Raw genomic sequence first — 21,603 nt, 5'->3', positions numbered from 1 at the left:
ACGCACACACACACACACACACACACACACACACACACACACACACACACACACACACACACACACACACACGACTAAATACTACTGCTACTAAATAATGTGCAAACAGTTTGTAAACTTGTTAAATGTAAAATTGTTACACTGGTGAGCATTTGTAATTGTATTTTGCCATCAAAAGCACATTTTCATTGTTGTTATTGCCATTTTATAGACTGTTCAGATGATTGAGGCATCCAAAGCAAAAACTACTAGTCATAAAAAGTTACTGTTGTACATAGAGTATATCTTTTCACATCTAGCTTGTTTTCACAATAGGCTTTTTTGGCGGGGAGAAATTAACCCATGTTCTGCTGATTACTAGCAAATTGAATTAATAAACAGTTGGAACAAATTAGGGCATTTACAAGGAAAACGCGTCTCTACAAAATTTTCAAGTTACGAAATTTCTTCCAGAACCAATTAATTTTGTAAGTAAGAGGTACCACTGTACTTCAGATCAGTTCAGTCGAGTAACTCGCTTAAGGATACTTTGATGTTTGCTGTTGACGAGCTTCAAGCCGAGAGACGCTACCACCTTTGACAGGCTGACGGACTTTGGTGGGCCCGGGAAACAATATCTTTTTGAGGGGGGAAACATGTCCCCTGATCATGGTCTTTTCCTGGTCCTCAGGAGCTGTAAAGTACCTCGAGTGTTCTGCGCTGACCCAGCGAGGTCTGAAGACAGTGTTCGACGAGGCCATCCGAGCCGTGCTCTGCCCCCCGCCTGTGAAGAAGAGGGGAAAGAGGTGCACCATATTCTGAGAAGACGATCGTGAAAAAAAAAAAAACATGTCAACTGCAAGTCATTAAACAAGAACCACTACATCTGTAGGATGACGAGGAGAGGAAACTAGCTCGAGTGGGTGTGCACTGCTAAGATTGCTTTCTTTCTATTGATGTTTTTTTTTTCAAAGCGATATTGGTCACAGGACCGATATTTCTCTTGATTGTGTTCTCATTACTGAATAAGGTCAAAATACATTGACCTGCAGTACTTTGTATCCATAGAACCACACCGAGTTCCCATGAGGGCTATAACAAAGGTTTCTATTCCTCGTCTGACACAGCTACGTTCCCGTCTTTCGTAGTCCTGCTTGCTTGAATGAATGCCGTGTTGAGCGATAGAACGTGAACTGTGAACTTGTCTTAAAAATGCCGGAGTCAATTCTTAGATTAGGAGATTACGGTGAGGAACTACTTGAAGATTTAGCCGCCAATAAAACTAGTCCTTGGATTACAATTCAACCCTTTCACACAACCTGTAACCTGGTAACATGATAAACTGTCCACTGTAGTAACCGTTGTCCCTGAAAGGGTTTAAGCATGATGACACCATTGTTACTGAACACTTTTATTTAAAAAAAAAAAAATTGCGCTGGGATTTACTTAATCCTGATTCATAGAAAAATACGAAATAATTTGCCTTTGGTAAAATACAACCTGAACTGCATTTATAGCCGATAGACATCATGAAAATATTTATGAATTAAATTACAAATACCTCCAAGTACTGTCCTGCCGTTTGATTAGAAGGACTTTAAGAGGTTAACATGATGAAAAAATACTTTCGATTAGGTAGGCGAAATTAAGCAAACACTAGAATAATGGTTGAAATTTTGAATTTAAGCCTTTCATGCACCCTGTAACCTGATAACATGATAAGCTGTCCGCTGTAGTTACCGCTGTCCCTGAAAGGGTTGAGCAAAATGGCAAGAACATTTTTGCTAGGTGGTTGTTATATTATAAATTCTAACACATCTATAAAATGTGTCTCGCAAGTATAAATGAATAAATACTGTTTCATGGGAGTATTCATTAAAATGAAATACTTCAAAAGTCAAATACTCCCGGAAATAAAATGAACTGAGGAAAATTCTGGTCCATGATTCAGAAAATTTGGAGGTCATTTTTGGTCTGTGACTTTTTATGTCCTGTTATGTATTTGAACATACATCATATTTTATTATTCTTTGGGAGGTTTTAAGTTTGTTCTTTAGCCTTGCAGGGCCTTGCATAAAAACAAATTGTTTCAACCGGAAATTAGTTCGACGTGATGGCGTTGTATTTCGGAACAAACTGATTTAGCGTAGAAGGTGTTTTCACTTTATGTTGTCTGCCAATAACTAGCAGGTCAGTGGAATCTCTTTTTTTTGTGTATTGCATCTAAATTTACTTCAACGTTAAAATAAGAAATTATGTAATGGTTTGCCAGAAGACAATGACTGCTCGTAGCCCAACTCGCATGAGTTTTATAATATATTTGGCAAACGTGTTATTGCGGAGATAACGTTTTAACATCCTCCTTCTTTTCTGGCCTTTTGTTAATACGACACATTTATATCTAGCACAATGAAGGAATCTTGAATATATCAAAATTGTGCTGTATTCCATTGACACGAATAAACAGTGGCTTTACCCTCGTGATAAAAATGACTGCAGATATGCTGATATCACATTCTAAAGGACACAGTTGTGAATTTAAATCACTATTTGTTGAGATGTATTTAAAAATCTTTGTTACAAAAAAAAAAAAAGGTAACACAAGATGAAATCCTTGACTTCCCTGTTGGGTTCTATGGACTTTTTTGTTTGTGGTCAAACGTCATTTGATGTTACTCAGGTGTTTGAGTAACTTCATCGTAACTGTGAACATGTGACAGACAAACGTGGAAAACCTTGCTGCCTCTGAGCGTGGAGGACTTTGCGTGGGTCTTAAAATATTCTGCCATTGTTTTGATGTCGTTTGCGTGTGTGTGTGTGTGTTGGGGCGTTGTTTGATAGTGCGGGGAAAGTGCATGAACGACAGTATTGTTTTAAGCCAAGTTTCTAGTGTCAAGTTTTTTGGTACTATTTTTCATAATGTACTGCAGTAAAAAACGCGGCTGTCAAAATCGAAACAACATCTTCTGATGTATAATTGTTAGAAAACGAATGCTTTATGAATAGCTAAACGAAGGCCTCTTATAACTCAAAAAAAATGAGGCGAAGTGATCAACGTTGAAGTTAGAAGTGTTGCTAATATTGTAAAATAAAGGGGCCAATTTCAGTTGCATTTAGCTGTCGGTGACAAAAAAAAGCGCCTTTTATGAAATGTAAAGTAAATGCATTTCCGCGTGGGTGCGGGGCTGTGGTGTTTGTCTCCCCCTGTTGGTGAGACACGGCACTCCTACCTTTTTTTTTTGGTTTGTTTTACTGTTTTTGTTTTTGTTTTTTTTTTTGTATTTTTTTGGCTGGCATAGCAAACTATGTGGTTGATAATGTTGTGTTGTCCTGCCTAGATAAGGTGTCGAAGTAATACAGCACCAATTCCTAATCTACTACTGCATGGGAGTTCTCTGGTTATTTGACACACTGTAATTCTTAGGAGAGGTTGAAAAGCATTGGCCATGTATGTATGTAATGTAAGATGAATTGTATACTTGTTCCAACTGTGTCTCATTTTTAAATTTTTATTACTTCACGTCTGCGGGGTTAAATATTTCAATTTTTTGGAATACGAAATACAAATGTATATGTACGTCCGGCTTTTTTCTTTTTGTCCTGATTTATTCGACACACGAGACATTACATGTGAATCATCAAAGAAAATGGAATAAAAAGTACGTAGATATGGACAATTGCAGCAGCATGTTGTTTAAGTTATCTGACAGCAGGGGACATTTCTGCCAATTGATTTTTTTTTTTTTTTTAATCATCAATTTGGTTCCTGGGTTTGTCTTTATTTACATTAGGTTACAATAGTCCGGATTGGTGTTTCAACATTACTGATGAAAGAGTGATTAGCTTTTTCACTACTACTGGATCATTGATTGAATTCACATTTAGTAATATACAAAGGGGTGGAGCTAAAGTAGGATGACTTCATTAACCGCCATGATGGAATCAATCAATTTTCAAATATGTTCCAAAGAAGTTTGACACGACAACAAACTGCAAGCGCATATACTGTACTTGGATAGTTATTTATTGATTTATTTGAACTGAGCCTTATATTTATAATGTCATGATTAGATTGTTTTTAAATCACATTCGTATTTCCCCCAATAAGTGCGAACAGATTGAAAGCGTTGCATGTAAAATAACTTTTATTTTGAAAAGCACGCAGAGCCAATGTGAATCTGTGGTTGCCAGAAATACAGCCGGACTGTTGCACAGCCACAGCGCTTGACTACACGATACGGTAATGAAGGAAAATGAGTAAATTTAGACGAGGCAAGACTTGGGAAGCGAGCATGCTTTTTCAACTGAAACAGTTGTCAGACAGTTTTATAGTCACTTGTGGCAACACAACCAACACACAGTGTAAAAGAATCAAGTCCGTTGATTGATTTAAAAAAAAAAGATGGAAATAACGTTTTGAAAGTAAAACATGTCTCACAGAAACTTCAATCGCAGGCTTTCACGCACTCAGCACAGCCTACATAGACAAAGATATGGATACAAATAAGTGTACATTAACCAGAACTACAATTGACGTGAAAGACTAAATATAATGTTGACGAGAAACCAAACAGACGACTGCTGAAATGTTGACGGTGATGTTGTGCTGGTTTAACAGGCCAGGAACCCTCCGTCCACTGGGAGGGACACTCCATTTGTCATTGTGCTCTTATCACTCAGCAGGAACAAAATACTGTTCACCACCTCATCCACCTCTGGACACAAACAGACACAGACACATAAAAAAATGTGAGCTTTCAAGTTTTTTAACAGCGTGAAAAAAATTGTGCGTCAAAACGTAACGATATGGAACGGGGTGTGGAAGTCAAACCGTAAATTTGCTGGCATCCATCATAAGGTGGATGCAGGGTTGTGGTGTGTTTGTCTCCCCCTGTTGGTGAGACACGGCACTCCTACCCTTTTTGTGATACAGGAATTGTTTTTTGGCTGGCATAGCAAACTATGTGGTTGATCATGTTAAAAAGTCTACACGCCCCCTGTTCAAATGAGAGCTTTTTATCATCCAAAGAGAACAAGTTAAATCATTTCAAACGTTGTTCACCTTTGATGTGACCTACAAGCTGTACGACTTACTTGACAATTGCTTTCAAATCAAATCGGCGACGGTTGTAAAAATTAACAACCAAGATAATGTGATGGGGGAAAAAAAAAAACATGCTTTCAGATAGTACATTATTATAGAACATTAATTTAACGTTGTACGAGCATAGGCTAATTGCGATCAAGGCAAAGGAGCGGTCAAGACTGCCGACTCCAACCTGCAAAGCGGCCCAGCGGGATGCGGGATGTCATGGTCTTCGCTTTCTCCGAGTCGCTCCAACCTCGACGGCCCATTTCCGTCATCACCACGGTGGGGTTCACGCTGTTCACGCGAATCTGACAAAAAAAGGCCACACGGAACATTCAGTCAGACTCCATAATAACAGCAACAAAGTGTATACAATAAAACCGTACTACGATGCAAGTCAGGCACAATGACCCCTTGTCTACCAATGTTCATTCAGGGGCTCTGTAAGAGTGAAATATTGTTTGTGTTTTTAAATGGATGCTTATTGTTCTTTTTTTTCAAAACGAAACATATTTTTAAACCTAAACTACTAGCCGATTTAATTATTATCCCTTTCAGGCACAACGGTTACTACAGTGGACAGGTTGTCATTTTTTGTGCAAGAAAGGGTTAATATTATTATTCCACCTAATAACAAAGAAATAATGGTTGCGGAAGAAAGTCAACATTTATATTGTGTAAAATACGGTAATTGCTACTATGCATCCGATAAGCCGAGTACCTGATGGGGTCCCAGCTCCAGAGCCATGACTTTGGTCAACATGTCCAGGGCTCCTTTCGTGGCACCTGAAAGGTGTATCAAATACAAGATGAATCAAGAGACATTGTGCTCTTTCTTTGCAACAATTAAAAAGTCAGTTCTAGAAATATGGACCTTTGGTTTAAGATAAGATAACCTTTATTTGTCCCACACTGGGGAAATTTGCAGTCTACAGCAGCAAAATTGGGTGGGGGGGGGGGTTGTAAATAAAGTGTTTCATTGCGCAATTACTCACAGTACACAGTATGGTTTTTGAGGGCACATTGCGACGCCTGGCTAGACACATTGACGATGGAGCCTCCTGATCTTCTGGCTATCATCCCACGTGCCACGACCTGCCACACACATACAGTAGCCTTCTTATATTCGGTGGAAACGGTTTGGAGTAAGAGAAGCTCCTCAACATGCTGCTCGAAAACAGTAAATTATTGACCTATACCTGGGACACATGCAGCACCGCTTTCACATTCACAGTGAAGGACCTAGAAAGAAGACACTTCATTTACTTACTTGGCCACATTTTCACTTTCCAATTTCAGTTGGAGTTATTTTGTTAATTCCCGGCAATTATAATAACCTTGTTCGCTAATTGACTTACTGGTCAAATTGGTCAGGTGTGACCTCAAGAAATGGCTGGAGTGTGGCACATGCAGCATTATTGATGAGTAGATCAATGGGACCGATGTTTTTGAGGGCGGCATCTGTGGCCCCCCAGTCTGCCAAGTCAACACACACAGGGATGATGGATGGACACTAAGGCAACACACCAGAAAAGAGACACATGGATGCAGGAGTAAAAAAAAAAAAAAAAAAAAAAGCAAACCGGAATACAGTACTTGGAATACTAATAATCCTGTACCTCGTGCACCAGACTGTCCAGGTCGGACTGCGTCCGGGTGACCGCTGTGACAATTGCACCGTAACGCGCCAGAGACAAAGCCGTGGCCCTGCCAATCCCTGAAAGACAGTACATACCAAAAAACTAAGGGAGTGTGAATTAATCCAACAAAAACAAATTGTTCAACGTTTAGGGCCACACAGTCCCAAAAATAATCGAAAAGAGATGATCATGTAAATATGACTATGTAATCATATATTCAAAATATGGTCTGATTGTATTTTTTAAATACTGTATTGTGTAAATATAACCCTAATATTGTAATGAAAATTTACAGATTCACGCATCCATTTTCTATACCTCTTAGCGGAGCCCAGATATGAACTCCTGACCTCTGAATTTAGACGAAAGTCGTGTATGGTGCCTCCTTATAGGATTACAATGATGTATATAACCCAACGTAAAATGTAACGCAAACTGCTGTTCCAGTTTAAACCATAACTGTCAGAACCAGACTTGGACACAGACAGGACATAGTTGCGGGGTTCAAAGTAAAAAGACTTATTTGAGGATCAGCCACTGACAACTCGAAACGGCAAGGCTGTGGAAACAGCGCAAGAACTGATCAGATCTATGGCGAGAAACTGGAGTGGACGCACAACTCTTCTCAACTTTATTTCAAGAGCACTTTAAAACAACCACCGCTGTATACAAAGTGCTGTACGTGGAGCAAATATCATATATACAATAATATCTACAAGAAGACAAGAACGAAACACACTGGCACAGGACAAAGGGAGACAAGAACCATTTTAACACAAGGAAAGGGGGCAACAGGTGGAAACAATCACGGCGGGGTTGACCATCAGACTGGCACAAGAGGAAGGGTAAGTAACCTGAAACGGGAGGAGAGTTATTCTTTCAAAATAAAACAGGAAGTGTCACGACAAACACAAAAAAGACCCTCATCGCGGTGTGACAAAAAATTGAATTCAGGGATGTATGTCATTTTAAAGACACATCCTTCCACTGTCTGAACCGTTTTATCTTCACTTGGGTGGCAGGCACATATAATAAATTCATTTGATATTAATTCGTATCATTTTGAGAAAAAAAAGTGCAAACAAAATACACACCTGCACTCTGTAAACAAAGTCTTTCCTTCGGGACGGCTTTACATTTTCTCGTAAGAAAGACACATTTGGCATGACGATTTATATAACCTAATCTGCAAAAACTTCAGCATGAAACGATAATTTATTGTATTATCTTCCAATTATTGTTGCATCGTCTCGCTATACAATAAAAGTCGGCTTCTCCAAATGTTGTGTGGCTTTTTGTATTATTCTAAAACATGAACAAGAATTAAATATAAATAATCAAAATGCACCAAAGCTGTTTGAAAAGGCAAAAAAGAACCAATGAGTACTGTCATACCGTTATTTGAATATCGTGCCAATATTTTTCGCATACATTTATGTCAGAGTAGCACGGATCACATTTAAATACTGTATATTTTATTGAGTAGAGAAGCTTATAATATTTTATTACAGATGAGGGGGTTGAACACTTTGATCATGGTGTTCAAGTCCATTCACCGGGGACGCGAAACACCACGATAGCCGCACAAGGAGAGTCTTTTTTTTTGCGTCTTGCATTTACCTTTTCCTGCTCCGGTGACCAGAGCGTGTTTGCCTTCAAATGAAATCTCCATGACGAAACAAGTCCAAATAAAATCAGAACATGTCACTGTTTCGGTCCGGAAAGAAGCGACGAGTCGGACTATCACGTGATGGTACGCGACGAAAACTGCAAAATCGCTCCCTTAAATGCTTATTTCAACAGAGAATGTGTGTGTTTTATGGATGTCTGAAAAAGTAAGAGTTATAGTGCTCACCAAAGTAGTGCAAACACAAAAGAGGCTGGCCTGGAACGCAGTTGTCAGGAAGAGGCGTCACACGTTTCCGTTTGGCTACCAAATTTAAAGTTTAAAGGTAAAGTGAGCTTGAACCTACTCGCACAGTCGTCGACAACCCACCAAGTTATTTTGTTTATTTACCACGTGCAGATCTTGATAAATTTCAACAGAGCTATCTCATCTAGTTTATTACCCTCAGTGAAACATGAGGTTCGATACACGCCAATGATGCAGTTTTACCACCCATAGTAAATTATCACGGTCATAATCTTCATAAAAATACATTAGTATGTGCAAATTACCGTTGTTAAGTCCACACCGTTTTGTCTTAGGTTCGGCCATTTATTGCTTTATTTACACAAGAAAAAAAATCGAAGCACATCACCAATCAAGACGGTCACAAAAAGTTTGACTTCCAATAAAAACACGTAATGAGCCATTTATTTATTTATATTGTTTTTGTCATAGGCTATGATAAATGTTGCGATGTTTGGCAACTGTTACAGATTCTCCAGTATTTATAAACACTTACTCTACATTGGCAGTCACTAAAAATAAGAAACAAGGGTGCAGGAGTAAAAAAAAAAAAAAAAAAAAAGCAAACCGGAATACAGTACTTGGAATACTAATAATCCTGTACCTCGTGCACCAGACTATCCAGGTCAGACTGCGTGCGGGTGACCGCTGTGACAATTGCACCGGCTCCAAATGTTGTGTGGCTTTTTGTATTATTCTAAAACATGAACAAGAATTAAATATAAATAATCAAAATGCACCAAAGCTGTTTGAAAAGGCAAAAAAGAACCAATGAGTACTGTCATACCGTTATTTGAATATCGTGCCAATATTTTTCGCATACATTTATGTCAGAGTAGCACGGATCACATTTAAATACTGTATATTTTATTGAGTAGAGAAGCTTATAATATTTTATTACAGATGAGGGGGTTGAACACTTTGATCATGGTGTTCAAGTCCATTCACCGGGGACGCGAAACACCACGATAGCCGCACAAGGAGAGTCTTTTTTTTTGCGTCTTGCATTTACCTTTTCCTGCTCCGGTGACCAGAGCGTGTTTGCCTTCAAATGAAATCTCCATGACGAAACAAGTCCAAATAAAATCAGAACATGTCACTGTTTCGGTCCGGAAAGAAGCGACGAGTCGGACTATCACGTGATGGTACGCGACGAAAACTGCAAAATCGCTCCCTTAAATGCTTATTTCAACAGAGAATGTGTGTGTTTTATGGATGTCTGAAAAAGTAAGAGTTATAGTGCTCACCAAAGTAGTGCAAACACAAAAGAGGCTGGCCTGGAACGCAGTTGTCAGGAAGAGGCGTCACACGGTTCCGTTTGGCTACCAAATTTAAAGTTTAAAGGTAAAGTGAGCTTGAATCTAATCGCACAGTCGTCGTCAACCCACCAAGTTATTTTGTTTATTTACCACGTGCAGATCTTGATAAATTTCAACAGAGCTACCTCATCTAGTTTATTACCCTCACCGAAACATGAGGTTCGATTCACGCCTCTGGAAACGACACTCACGATACCCCTTGGCAAAATGATGCAGTTTTACCACCAATAGTAAATTATGACGGTCATAATCTTAAGAAAATACATTAGTATGTGCAAATTACCGTTGTTAAGTCCACACCGTTTTGTCTTAGGTTCGGCCATTTATTGCTTTATTTACACAAGAAAAAAAATCGAAGCACATCACCAATCAAGACGGTCACAAAAAGTTTGACTTCCAATAAAAACACGTAATGAGCCATTTATTTATTTATATTGTTTTTGTCATAGGCTATGATAAATGTTGCGATGTTTGGCAACTGTTACAGATTCTCCAGTATTTATAAACACTTACTCTACATTGGCAGTCACTAAAAATACATTATTATTTTTAAGTAAAAAGAAACAATTTGGCATGTAAATGTTTCCCCTATTAAAAGTCATTTCGCCGGAGTATTTAAGGATTTTCTAATAACTGTGTCAATCTAGTTTACCCTTCCAAATGCTACATTTAGAGAGTCAGTAATTTTTGGTGATGTAGTCATATGCCTCTTGAGAAATTAATAACATCAAGTCTTGAAACATGTCACTTTTTTTTTTTAAAATCAAACAACACTGCATCAATGACAAGACTTCACATCGTAGTCCCACCCCCTGACCTACAGTGCCACGTTTGAATTTGCTATTCTAGGCTTGTATACAAATAATGAGTGAAAAATTATTCAACTGAAATAAACAAGTAGAAATTTAAAATTTACCGGAGCTGTCAAGCCTGATCACCAAAGATATAATGCAAACGTGTCCTCACCCGGCCAATAAATTTGTATAAACTCAGATTGGTATTATTGGAAAATTTGCATTAATGGAAAAAATATTAAATCTTTGACAAGGCTGATCTTTAATCCAATTTTGAACTTCAAAAACCATCACTTTCATCTCAAACTGGATTTTTGACTAAGAGGTAATATTGTACAGAGAAAACATGATCAAGCCAACGCTGCATCAATGAGCACACCACAATGTCAATTTAGCATTTATTTTTCACAATAAAGAGACACAAGTCAAACTGCCAAAATTGATCCAACTTTATGAAAATATTGTTGACATTGTTCAATCGAATCTGTTAAATACAATATCCAAACGGTAAAAAAAAAAAAAAACATTCGGGTTATTTATCATTTACATTTTAAAAGGACAATGTACATTTACACAAATTTGGACTTTGATCCCGTTAACGTAGTTAACGTTGAATGGCCGCAGGGGGGAATCACTTTGGAAAAGATCATCCGACATACGTGCACCGTCAAAATAGTGCAAAAACAATAAATGTGGCTCTGTAACACAAATGCCAAAGTTACAACTGGAGGACATTTATGAAGCTGTGTCGTATTAAAAAAAAAAAACAAACAGAAAAACACCAAGATACAAAATCTGGCACGTTTTGCTGTCACTGGATAGTAAAAAAAAAACCCATCAAAATAACAGTCCTAAATTAATTCATTGTACACATGCAAAGTACCTCATTTCATTCTTGTGTTATCTTCCTTCATTCCCATGTCTTTTTAGCAATTTATTCAAATACTGTAAATATGACTATTTTCAAATACTGGAGTTAAATAGTATAAAGGCAAAACGTGTACTGGGAGAAACGAAATAAAAATGTCCTGCTTGGTGGAAATAGGGCTGTAGAATATATATATTTTTTTAACAGTCAAAACATAGCATTGAGGAAAAGTTGTACATTTTCACATTAATGTTCATGTCAATCATGGTCTTTTTCCATCTGCGTTTGAAATGTCCTTTGAATAGCTTGTGCTATTTAGTTGCGTCAGTGTGATGTCCCATCCAGCTTCGCTAGCGTTATTGCAGCTAGCGTGTTTGCAAATATAATGAGGCTCATTTGAATGTGGTTTGTGTTTGTGTTGCATAACTGCTGAAAATTACTTTAGCGATTAATTAGCGATTAACTTTGGTTCTTGATTATGTAGACAATGCCTTTGTGATGATTCTTCTTAGCACACTACAGTAAATACACCAAGCACAACATTCTTTACGTTGCAACTCTGAACATTAAACCCTCGCACGCCCCCATGTTAATCTGCTCATATGTACGCGCGTATAAACCTCAATTCCAATGAAGTTTGGACATTGTGTCTAACGTAAATCAAAACAGAATGCAATGATTTGCAAATCCATTTCAATCTAGATTCAAAGTGATATACTCTATTGTGCAAATACATACTGACTCATTTTGAATTTCATGCTTGCAACATATTCCAAAAAAGATAGGAGTATTTGGCAACTGACGACAGGAATCGTTGACGCTTTGTCGTTGGAATTCTTTCCCATTTTTTTCTTGATGTACAACTTCAGTTGCTCAACAGGCTGAGGTGTCCGTTGTCGCATTTTTGCGCTTCATAAAGCGCAGATATTTTCAGTGCGTGGACAGGTGTGGACTGCTGGCAGGCTGGTCTAGTTCTCACTGGTTTACTACCAAGCTGAGCTGTTGTAATACGCGCAGAACTTGTGTTGGCATTGTCTTGCTGAAATAACCGGAGCGCTCTCTGAAGATGGCATTGCTTTTTTGGGAATCGGATGTTGCTCCAAAACCAGTATCTAAATTTAAAAAGGCGCACACATTTTCAGTGCGTGGACAGGTGTGGACTGCTGGCAGGTCAGTCTAGTACTCACTCGTTTACTACCAAGCCAAGCTGTTGTAATATGTGAGAATGTGTTTTTTTGAGCTTTGCGGTGATAAAAATCCAGCTGGCCTTTGTCTCCTTCGACATCCAAAAACAATTTGAAATGTGGAGTCATTAGTCCTCCGCATACTTTTCCACTGTCAGTGCATCGCAGATGAGCTCAGGTCTCGAGTTGTTTGTTGTGTTTCCTGGTGTTGTTGATGTCAGGCTTTTGCTTTGACTGGTCGACCTTTAGCTTGCATTTGTAGGTGTAGCAAAGAACTGAGATAACCTACGATGGCTTCCTGAATTGTTCCTGAGCCTACATGGCAATATCCTTAAAACATAAATACCTTGCAATTGTACGTTTAGACACTTTCTGAAAACTGTTGAACTATTTACTCAGACATTTCCCCATCCTTGGAAAATACATTAGTATGTGCAAATTACCGTTGTTAAGTCCACACCGTTTTGTCTTAGGTTCGGCCATTTATTGCTTTATTTACACAAGAAAAAAAATCGAAGCACATCACCAATCAAGACGGTCACAAAAAGTTTGACTTCCAATAAAAACACGTAATGAGCCATTTATTTATTTATATTGTTTTTGTCATAGGCTATGATAAATGTTGCGATGTTTGGCAACTGTTACAGATTCTCCAGTATTTATAAACACTTACTCTACATTGGCAGTCACTAAAAATACATTATTATTTTTAAGTAAAAAGAAACAATTTGGCATGTAAATGTTTCCCCTATTAAAAGTCATTTCGCCGGAGTATTTAAGGATTTTCTAATAACTGTGTCAATCTAGTTTACCCTTCCAAATGCTACATTTAGAGATTCAGTAATTTTTGGTGACGTAGTCATTTGCCTCTTGAGAAATTAATGCTTGTGAACAACTGATCTTTTGGGGATTCTCCTTTCATACCCAATCATGACTTATCTGTTTTCCAGTGAACCTGTTCATGTCCAAAAAGGTGATTTTTGAGCATTCCTTGACTGTCTTTGTCCCAGCTTTTTGCGGGATATGCTGCAGGCATCAATTCAAAATGAGTGAATATTGCCCACATTGTATTTGGTTTTTCATTTACCTTTTATTCAATGTCCCAACTTCATTGGAAATGGGGGTTGTAACTGCAACTGAAAGTGCGAAGAGCATTAGGGTCCTTTTTAGCGGCAGCCATAAATGCTCTCCTCACAGAGGTACAACATATGTCCTTTCTCCAAGACTTCAGTTATGTGTATTCGAGTCATTGTTTCTTCGGTTTTCAGTAAGCTCACTTGAGCATCACAGCAGAAAATGTGTGCAATTTGACGTTGGATCCCAGAAGGATCTTCATATACTCCAGCCACCATGAACCACTTCTGATTCATTTCTGTTATTCTGGCTCTGAAAGGCTTGGCACTGTATTCAGGATGACTTTTGGCGAATGAATCATTTCAAACTCTCATGAGGTAGGTCGAGCATGGCTTGAATTTTAAAGCATCAGTTGTGAGAAAGTCCCAAGTCAAGGTCGCTTGAGCTCAGCATAACGGGGCAGCACTTTAATTTAGAGCTGCCGGAAAAAGGTCGAGCGGAAGTCACTTTCCATGATGAGGTTTAGGCTTTGGACACCAGTCAGTATCCGGATAGAGTAGACAGTGTACCGTCTTAAACCTGTGGAATTGGAATCGTTATTTGTTAATGCATCATCTCATGAATATATGGATTATTCATGCCTCTACCTTGTCGGATCTTCAACCAGTGAAAAGCCTCCGACAATGCTGACCACATTCCGTCGATTCTCATAGCCCCCATAGCTCAGCGTCACCTTTTTTAAAAAAAAAAAAAGCATCTGTGGAGTTGGCCATCTCAAACTCAAGGTCATTGTTCAGATAGAAGCTTTCAACAGAAGCTTTCACATACAGATGAAAAATCCAGGTTCTAGGTCAGTGGTTCTTAACCTTGTGAGAGGTTGAGAGGTACCGAAACTAAATTTCCCACAGCACTGATTTGTCAAGTAATATCATGTGATCTGCAGCCAGTGATGGCCAACCGGGCGCATCATAACTAATTGACATGTTGAGTCGGGTGCATCTTAGCCTCCATAGCAGAGGCTCCGTCGAACCCCTGAGACCGATTCACTGAACCCCTGGGGTTCGATCGAACCCAGCTTAAGAACCACTGTTCTAGCTGTAAGACAAAGCTATAATATATACCGTATTTTCCGCACTTTAAGGTGCTTCGGATTATAAGGCGTATCTTCAATAAATGGCCTATTTTAAAACTGCATTTTAATGCAGTGTGCCCTATATGTGAAAACAGATTTAAACTAGGCCATTGATTGAAGGTGCGCTTGATATTGCGAAGCGCCTTATAGTGCGTAAAATACGGTACTCCTCCCTTCTTATGCGAACAGGCCAAGAACACAAACGCACTAACCTGCTCCAACACACTGTCAGTGGGCAGCTTTTGGAGATTTTCCAGGTGGGAGTGGAAGAGGTGTGTGTGTATTAAGGCGACCTCCAGCAGAGCCTCAATAATGTAGCCGATGGTGCAATCATCCGGGAGGCGGATCTTCTCTGCCGTGCTGATGAAATTCCCCAAACTGAAACCACAACATCGAGTTACAGGCCGCAACTTTATTGCCACGCAGAGATTCCTGCCTTGTCGCATGTGCCATCGTTAATTAGCTCGCTGCTGATGGTGCAACTAACCAGTGCGTGGATTGTGGGGAAGGTGAAAAAAAAAAAAAATCCTCCTGGGGCCATTTCAACTGACATCTACAGCTATCGTTATTTACACGACACAACAACGGCAGTATTTAAAATGCAAGCTTTTGAAAATGGCTATTCAAGTAGATGTTTTTGAGGACAAAATTTCCATGGAAATGCTGAAACGACCATCTTGGAAAACAAGGGACATGTGCATCGATGTAAGGTGTGCAACAAAATGGATAATCTTGAAATCGGGGGAAAATAATGTAAATTGGAACTCAACAATAAATAGATAAAATTAAGATCAGGAACAGTCATCTTAGCACCACACTCTCGGCAGCAATCTTTTGATCAAGGTCAGACAGTTTCACCAAGTTCCCCTTATGGCCTCTCCATGGAAAAGCAACTAGCGTGGGGCTCTAACATTTCAAGGAGCAAAATACAAACAAATAATTAAAACTATCACTCACCATAGCTGCGCTTCAACAAGCCGTGACTGTTCAGTGTGAATTACTATGATGTGTTTCTGATCCAGCCACCATTTTGTAAGCTGCAAGGATCGTGAGCGTGCAATAAAGTTCTCGTTCGTTGTTGTCTGCGCAGTATTGGACATAATGATCTGGCGAGGAAACTTCACTTTGCGTCACCAAGTTCCCCTTATGGCCTCTCCATGGAAAAGCAACTAGCGCGGGGCTCTAACATTTCAAGGAGCAAAATACAAACAAATAATTAAAACTATCACTCACCATAGCTGCGCTTCAACAAGCCGTGACTGTTAAGTGTGAATTACTATGATGTGTTTCTGATCCAGCCACCATTTTGTGAGCTGCAAGGATCGTGAGCGTGCAATAAAGTTCTCGTTCGTTCTTGTCTGTGCAATCTTGGACATAATGATCTGGCGAAGGAAACTTCACTTTGCACCGCTGCCTATGTTTCTCGTTGCACTGAAGGTGTGTAGCCATGTATTCATGATCAATAAAATGCAACAGACACAAACATATGGCAATCTCCCTGGGTATTGTAGCTACAGTTCACCCATTTTGTATTACGGGGACAGTGTTGGAGAAGTAGAAAGAGAACTTGGCACTGGAGGTTTGAGTGGTTATCCATTAGCCCTGCTCCATATCCCCACTTTTGTTTATTACGTTCCCTCCGCCAACTGTGGCGCCTGCCAGACTTGAAAACAATCCACGGAGAGCCATTTTATCCGGGATGTTGAAAATGCTCACATTTGTCAATTGTACTGTAATCCAACGGGGATTAAGTCCACGCATTTATAGTATCCAGTAGCGGAAGTAAAAGTACAACTAAAAAAGAAAAGGCATGGCTCGGTCCACATGACATTTCGGCGTCCAAGCCCTCCGGTGGCCAACCGAAAGCCGCAAAAAAAGCATACAATTTAAGACCCTGATATCAATAGTCAAGAGGTATTATTTCGAAATTCAGGAATTCAATGCGTTTGAGACTTTTTCAGATCCTGTGGAAACCTGATACAGTAAAACAGATTAAAAGAACTGCGTGATGATGAGAAGACAGGACCTACCTGGCCCACGGACTCATTTTCAGCGCCAGACCGCGGCTGATACAGAAACCCGCACCGCCTGTTGCAAACCAGAACTTGACTGACACCTGAAATGAGAAAAGGATTTTATTTTGAAGAAAAATACGAAGCATTTATATCCATTAATATCAATTACACTCAATTAGAAAGCCCTCGGTTTACACTAGTATAATACTGGCGGAACAATGGAACTGTTTACATTGCATGGGTGCATGGAGTGCTTCTACAAAGATTTTTAATGTTTTCTTCAAGACATACTTGGGGTTGTATTTTCCAGAGTAGTCTATGCAAATTACCAAACGCACATTTTACTGTACTGTATGGCTGAGAAGCGCTGGAGCAAGCACAAACATGATTCCATCATACTAGAAAAAAGCTGCGACGTAGAGGAAAACTTGTGTCTTAACAGTTCTTGAATCCGCAATATTTCCAATTCAGTGAACCGTATTTTCCGGATGATAAATCGCAGTTTTTTTTCATAGTTTGGCCGGGGGTGCGATTTATACTCTGGAGCGATTTATATGTGAAATTATTCACACATTATTATACAGTAGCATTTTACATGTTATTTTCACATTAACCCAAAAGAGGGAGCTCTAGGCCTGTGTTGATAAATAGACGATGAATCTGCCGTCAGCGACGACGTGAAAGAGGAAGCACCATCGCATCTTCTACCTTCCCTAGTTGTCTAAAAGTGACACGGAGGATGAAGATTTCATTGGATTTAGTGATTTGGAGTGACACTGATGGTTTGGTAAACGTGTTGGCATGTTTTTTATGCTATAGTTATCTGAATAATTCTTAATACGTTATGTGAACATACCAGGCACGTTCTTTGTTTATGCATGATGTAACGTTAGCATATCGTACACTTATTTAGCCTGTTCTCTTTTATTTTCATTTGAAATCGTCTTTCAAGATGATATGTCTGTTCTTGCTGTTGGATTTTATTAAATAAATTTCCCCCCCAAAATGCGACCTATTGTCCAATGTGACTTATGTATGTTTTTTTCTTCTTTATTATTCATTTTATGGCTGGGCGATTTATACGGCGCAGCGATTTATAATCCAGAAAAATATGGTAGCTTTGAACCTCGATTAAAGTTTAGTTACTGACCATTCCATTGCTCTTGATCCTTTCTGCAGCTTCGATGGGGTGATCAAGACTGGGCCGACCAAGATAAACATCCTGGCTGTGGTGGTAGGAAGACAGCAGTTGTAACAGGCTAGGTAGGATCACATAGTTGTCATCATCCACATGACAAAACCACCTGCAGCACACAAAATATTACTCAACAAACTGTGTGTCGAGGTCTTGTTCTCAGATCCGGCTTTTGTCCGATAACTCACTTCTTTTGAGACTCAATGAATTTGTCATACTCAACAGACATCTTGCAGCAGAGAGCCTGTCGAGTGTGAGCCGCTGAGCAGTTGGTGTTAATAATATTTGCACCTATTAAAAAAAAAATAAGATGAAAAAGAAAAAGAAAAGTAATGGAATGTCATTTCTTTCTAAAACCATCAAGTCATCTAATTGATGCTCAGAACTTTAACCCTTTCAGGGACAGCGGTTACTACAGCGGACAGCTTATCATGTTATCAGGTTACATTATAGGTGCATGAAAGGGTGAATGGCTAAAATGTGTCTTTTTTCTCCCCCAATTCTCCATTCATGAATAGTTAGGCAGAATTACCTGTTCTCATCTGCAGTTCTTTGTCTTCACCGTCTGAGAATAAATAACGGGGACAGCGGTTACTACAGTGGACAGCTTATCATGTCATCAGGTTACATTATTGGTGCAGGAAAGGGTGAATGGCTAAAATGTGTCTTTTTTTTTCTCCCCCAATTCTCCATTCATTAATAGTTAGGCAGAATTACCTGTTCTCATCTGCAGCTGTTTGTCTTCACCGTCTGAGAATAAATAGGTCTGGAAGAGACAAAGACACACTATTAAAAACTCACACAAGACATGATCTCAGTAGACCTTGACCGCATTTTTCAGCCTAATGAGATTTTGGTTAATTTGATTGGGGCACAGGCAGAAAAATACTAAGCTCTGCGGATGTGTGGTGGATGTGTGGTGGATGTTAGTTTTATTTCATTCACAAGTTAGTGAACAGTGGGCATCATTTTTAATCATTCCAATAAGCGTCACAGCAAAAAAGGTGGGGGGGCACACAAATGAAGGGGATGAGGGCGGCCTCCAAGTGCCATGTCAAGAATCTAGTGCGGGACTACTCTACTGCATTTAAAGAGAATAAAAGGAGCCGCTTTGATTGGCCATGATCAAGGTCAACTTGGAAAGTTAGTGAACAGTGGGCATCATTTTTAATCATTCTAATAAGCGGCACAGCAAAATAGGTGGGGGGGGCACACAAATGAAGGGGATGAGGGCGGCGTCCAAGTGCCATGTCAAGAAGGATGAAGATTTCATTGGATTTGCATTTAAAGAGAATGAAAGGAGCCGCTTTGATTGGCCATGATCAAGGTCAACTTGGACCACTCCCACAGCGGTGCAGGCCTCTCTCTTGCAGATCCGCCAGTCTGCGCTCATCTGCGAAATGACCACAATGGGTCTAACATTGATACGGCACGTGACATGGCAGTCATGATAGGGGGAGGGGGGGGGGGGGGGGGGGGGGAACAAAATTAAAACTAATGAAAAATCCCAAACAGTTACGATCCTGACAAAAGGTGGATCACATACCACTCCCACAGCGGTGCAGGCCTCTCTCTTGCAGATCCGCCAGTCTGCGCTCATCTGCGAAATGACCACAATGGGTCTAACATTGATACGGCACGTGACATGGCAGTCATGATAGGGGGAGGGGGGGGACAAAATTAAAACTAATGAAAAATCCCAAACTGTTACGATCCTGACAAAAGGTGGATCACACGCTAGAACGGAGTCATATTTCAATCGTGATTACTTCTAAACAAATTACTCCTGTGCCATGAAAGTTAAGCTATTCTCACCTGTTCTTTGGCCTGAGATATCCAGGTCTGAATCAGCAGCTCCACTCTGGACTTGTGGTACTTCCTGGTGGTTTTAACTGCAATAAAAATGTCCTTTAATTCCAGCGGGTCTCGTGATCCAGGTCGAGGAAGTATTCGACTTTGTCCTTCAGGCAAGGAAAGCGCTTCAGAATTTTTTTCAGAGTATGTCTCCTTGTCGTCATCATTCTCAAAAGGTTCAGTCTCTATGGTACCATTCATCCCTTCTGAGCTAATACTTAACCCCGTGGCCGTTTCTGTGTCCCCAGCAGAATCGGACACTGTGGGAGGCCCAGTATTGTGCTGTAAAGTGTAAGATGAGGTCTTCACTTGAGGTCTGGGCTGTGGCAGGTCCAACTGGCGGGCCGTGGGTTGGAGAGCTGGGATGAGCAACAAGAGGAGGCCGCCGAGCGCAAGGGAAAACAGGAAGCCGACCTTACTGACGCCAACCGATGCTATGTGCATTCTGGCGGGCCGATGGAGAGCGTGCATCAGCCTCCAGGGCTGAAGTCACTTTCGACGCTGCCTCGTCCCATTCTCACTCCATCACACTGAAATCTGGAGGAGATGAGGTATTCAATATTAGACAGACAGTAGCGTGTCGCTGCCTCTCGAGTTGCACAAAACATGGCATGCGTACAGTAGAGTGCACAAGTACAACACATTGGAACAAAAGTATGATGCATTCACTTCCGACTAATTCACAATTAGTCAGAAATCCTGCAATGAGTCAAAATACAAAAACTCTTTATATGCTTTCTGACTGGGGATGTGGCTATGCTTAGAATAACCAGAGGTGGGCGTGTCACTAAACTTTGCCAGTCCATCACCTTCAGTCTACCATCTCAAAATGTCATCGTCAGTCCATCACTCGGTCTTACCACTCCTGTGTGGTAATACAGAGATAAAGATGGTTTAATAGCCGTGCAACAAATAGCAAGTTGGTGCATGGCACACAGGGTGAGGCAAAAATTCAAGTCAATTCGAATAAAACCTTAAACCATGATTATGGAGCTTTGCTTTTTCCGAACTACAGTACGTTCCTTCATGGGAACGTACTGCAGTTAAATTTTAACAGCTATAGATTATTTTCATTCAAACTTCTCTTCCAGTCCCACCTTCACATTTAGTATCGTGTACGAACACGATTAGGACAATCGTCATTTTTTTTCCCCTGTCAGCAATTAATAAAGACACAACTTCCGTTAAGAATAGCGAAATGAATCAAAGTTTACTCTCCCTGGGTCACTCCAAAATGTCAATCACACTGAATGGTGACTCTTCTCGTTTATAATAGTCACTTTTCAAATGTTCGAATAAAATCAAAAAGTTGTAGTCATTGATACGCCATTTTACGTGACTGGAAAGTTAGCGCTGAGTTGAAGTGTTCAAGACACCGATGCGAAACCTTCACCATTGAATGTTTTGTTTTGCGTTATTTTTGCTCCGAATGAACGGCACACAAAAACTGGGAGTTGGTCTAAACATAAACTTACCAGGAAATATCGGATGATACATCTGAATTCAGCAATGAGACGGTGTATGGCTCGTGCCACCCAGGAGAATGGG

The 21,603-nt window shown here is 39.9% G+C and overlaps 3 protein-coding genes and 1 long non-coding RNA gene across 7 annotated transcripts in view; 2 read left to right on the top strand and 2 right to left on the bottom strand.

The window, feature by feature from the left end:
• The window catches only part of rac3b (Rac family small GTPase 3b), a 9,830-nt gene extending 8,505 nt beyond the window's left edge, over positions 1-1,325 (top strand). The window contains exon 4 of the mRNA XM_019892607.1: positions 779-1,325. Within this exon, the coding sequence (XP_019748166.1) occupies positions 779-801 (23 nt within the window). The 3' untranslated portion in view covers positions 802-1,325. The remainder of the gene's footprint in view (positions 1-778) is intronic.
• Positions 1,326-3,221: 1,896 nt separating this feature from the next.
• Positions 3,222-9,961, bottom strand: dcxr (dicarbonyl/L-xylulose reductase). 3 transcript variants are annotated; one of them, XM_019892606.1, is made up of 10 exons: positions 8,564-8,639; positions 8,329-8,415; positions 6,688-6,785; positions 6,427-6,581; positions 6,268-6,310; positions 6,064-6,163; positions 5,790-5,854; positions 5,259-5,376; positions 4,783-4,870; positions 4,580-4,694 (listed from the first exon to the last, which is right to left on the bottom strand). In XM_019892606.1, the coding sequence occupies exons 2-10, from the start codon at positions 8,378-8,380 to the stop codon at positions 4,685-4,687; spliced, it is 729 nt and encodes a 242-aa protein (XP_019748165.1). In that variant the 5' UTR covers positions 8,381-8,415; positions 8,564-8,639; the 3' UTR covers positions 4,580-4,684. The 3 variants fall into 3 exon arrangements, with proteins under 3 accessions (XP_019748164.1, XP_019748163.1, XP_019748165.1); XM_019892605.1 differs by lacking the exons at positions 4,783-4,870; positions 8,329-8,415; positions 8,564-8,639 and adding exons at positions 9,633-9,719; positions 9,868-9,961 and having other exon boundaries at positions 3,222-4,694; XM_019892604.1 differs by lacking the exon at positions 4,783-4,870 and having other exon boundaries at positions 3,222-4,694; positions 8,564-8,638.
• LOC109529293 (uncharacterized) lies at positions 6,804-20,467 on the top strand. Of its 2 annotated transcripts, none has more exons than XR_002170812.1 (3): positions 6,804-7,553; positions 18,186-18,269; positions 20,386-20,467. It is a non-coding gene; the product is annotated as an uncharacterized LOC109529293 (long non-coding RNA). The 2 variants fall into 2 exon arrangements; XR_002170811.1 differs by lacking the exon at positions 6,804-7,553 and adding an exon at positions 17,627-17,793.
• On the bottom strand, positions 13,674-20,606 carry rfng (RFNG O-fucosylpeptide 3-beta-N-acetylglucosaminyltransferase). The gene is made up of 8 exons (XM_019892603.1): positions 20,017-20,606; positions 18,919-18,967; positions 18,390-18,492; positions 18,157-18,310; positions 17,022-17,107; positions 15,204-15,369; positions 14,507-14,592; positions 13,674-14,438 (listed from the first exon to the last, which is right to left on the bottom strand). The coding sequence occupies exons 1-8, from the start codon at positions 20,524-20,526 to the stop codon at positions 14,363-14,365; spliced, it is 1,230 nt and encodes a 409-aa protein (XP_019748162.1). The 5' UTR covers positions 20,527-20,606; the 3' UTR covers positions 13,674-14,362.
• Positions 20,607-21,603: the final 997 nt, after the last annotated feature.

The sequence above is a fragment of the Hippocampus comes genome, unplaced genomic scaffold, assembly GCF_001891065.2.
Source record: "Hippocampus comes isolate QL1 unplaced genomic scaffold, H_comes_QL1_v1.1 scaffold47, whole genome shotgun sequence".
Lineage (NCBI taxonomy): Eukaryota > Metazoa > Chordata > Actinopteri > Syngnathiformes > Syngnathidae > Hippocampus > Hippocampus comes.
This window is presented reverse-complemented; position numbering and strand designations above follow the sequence as displayed.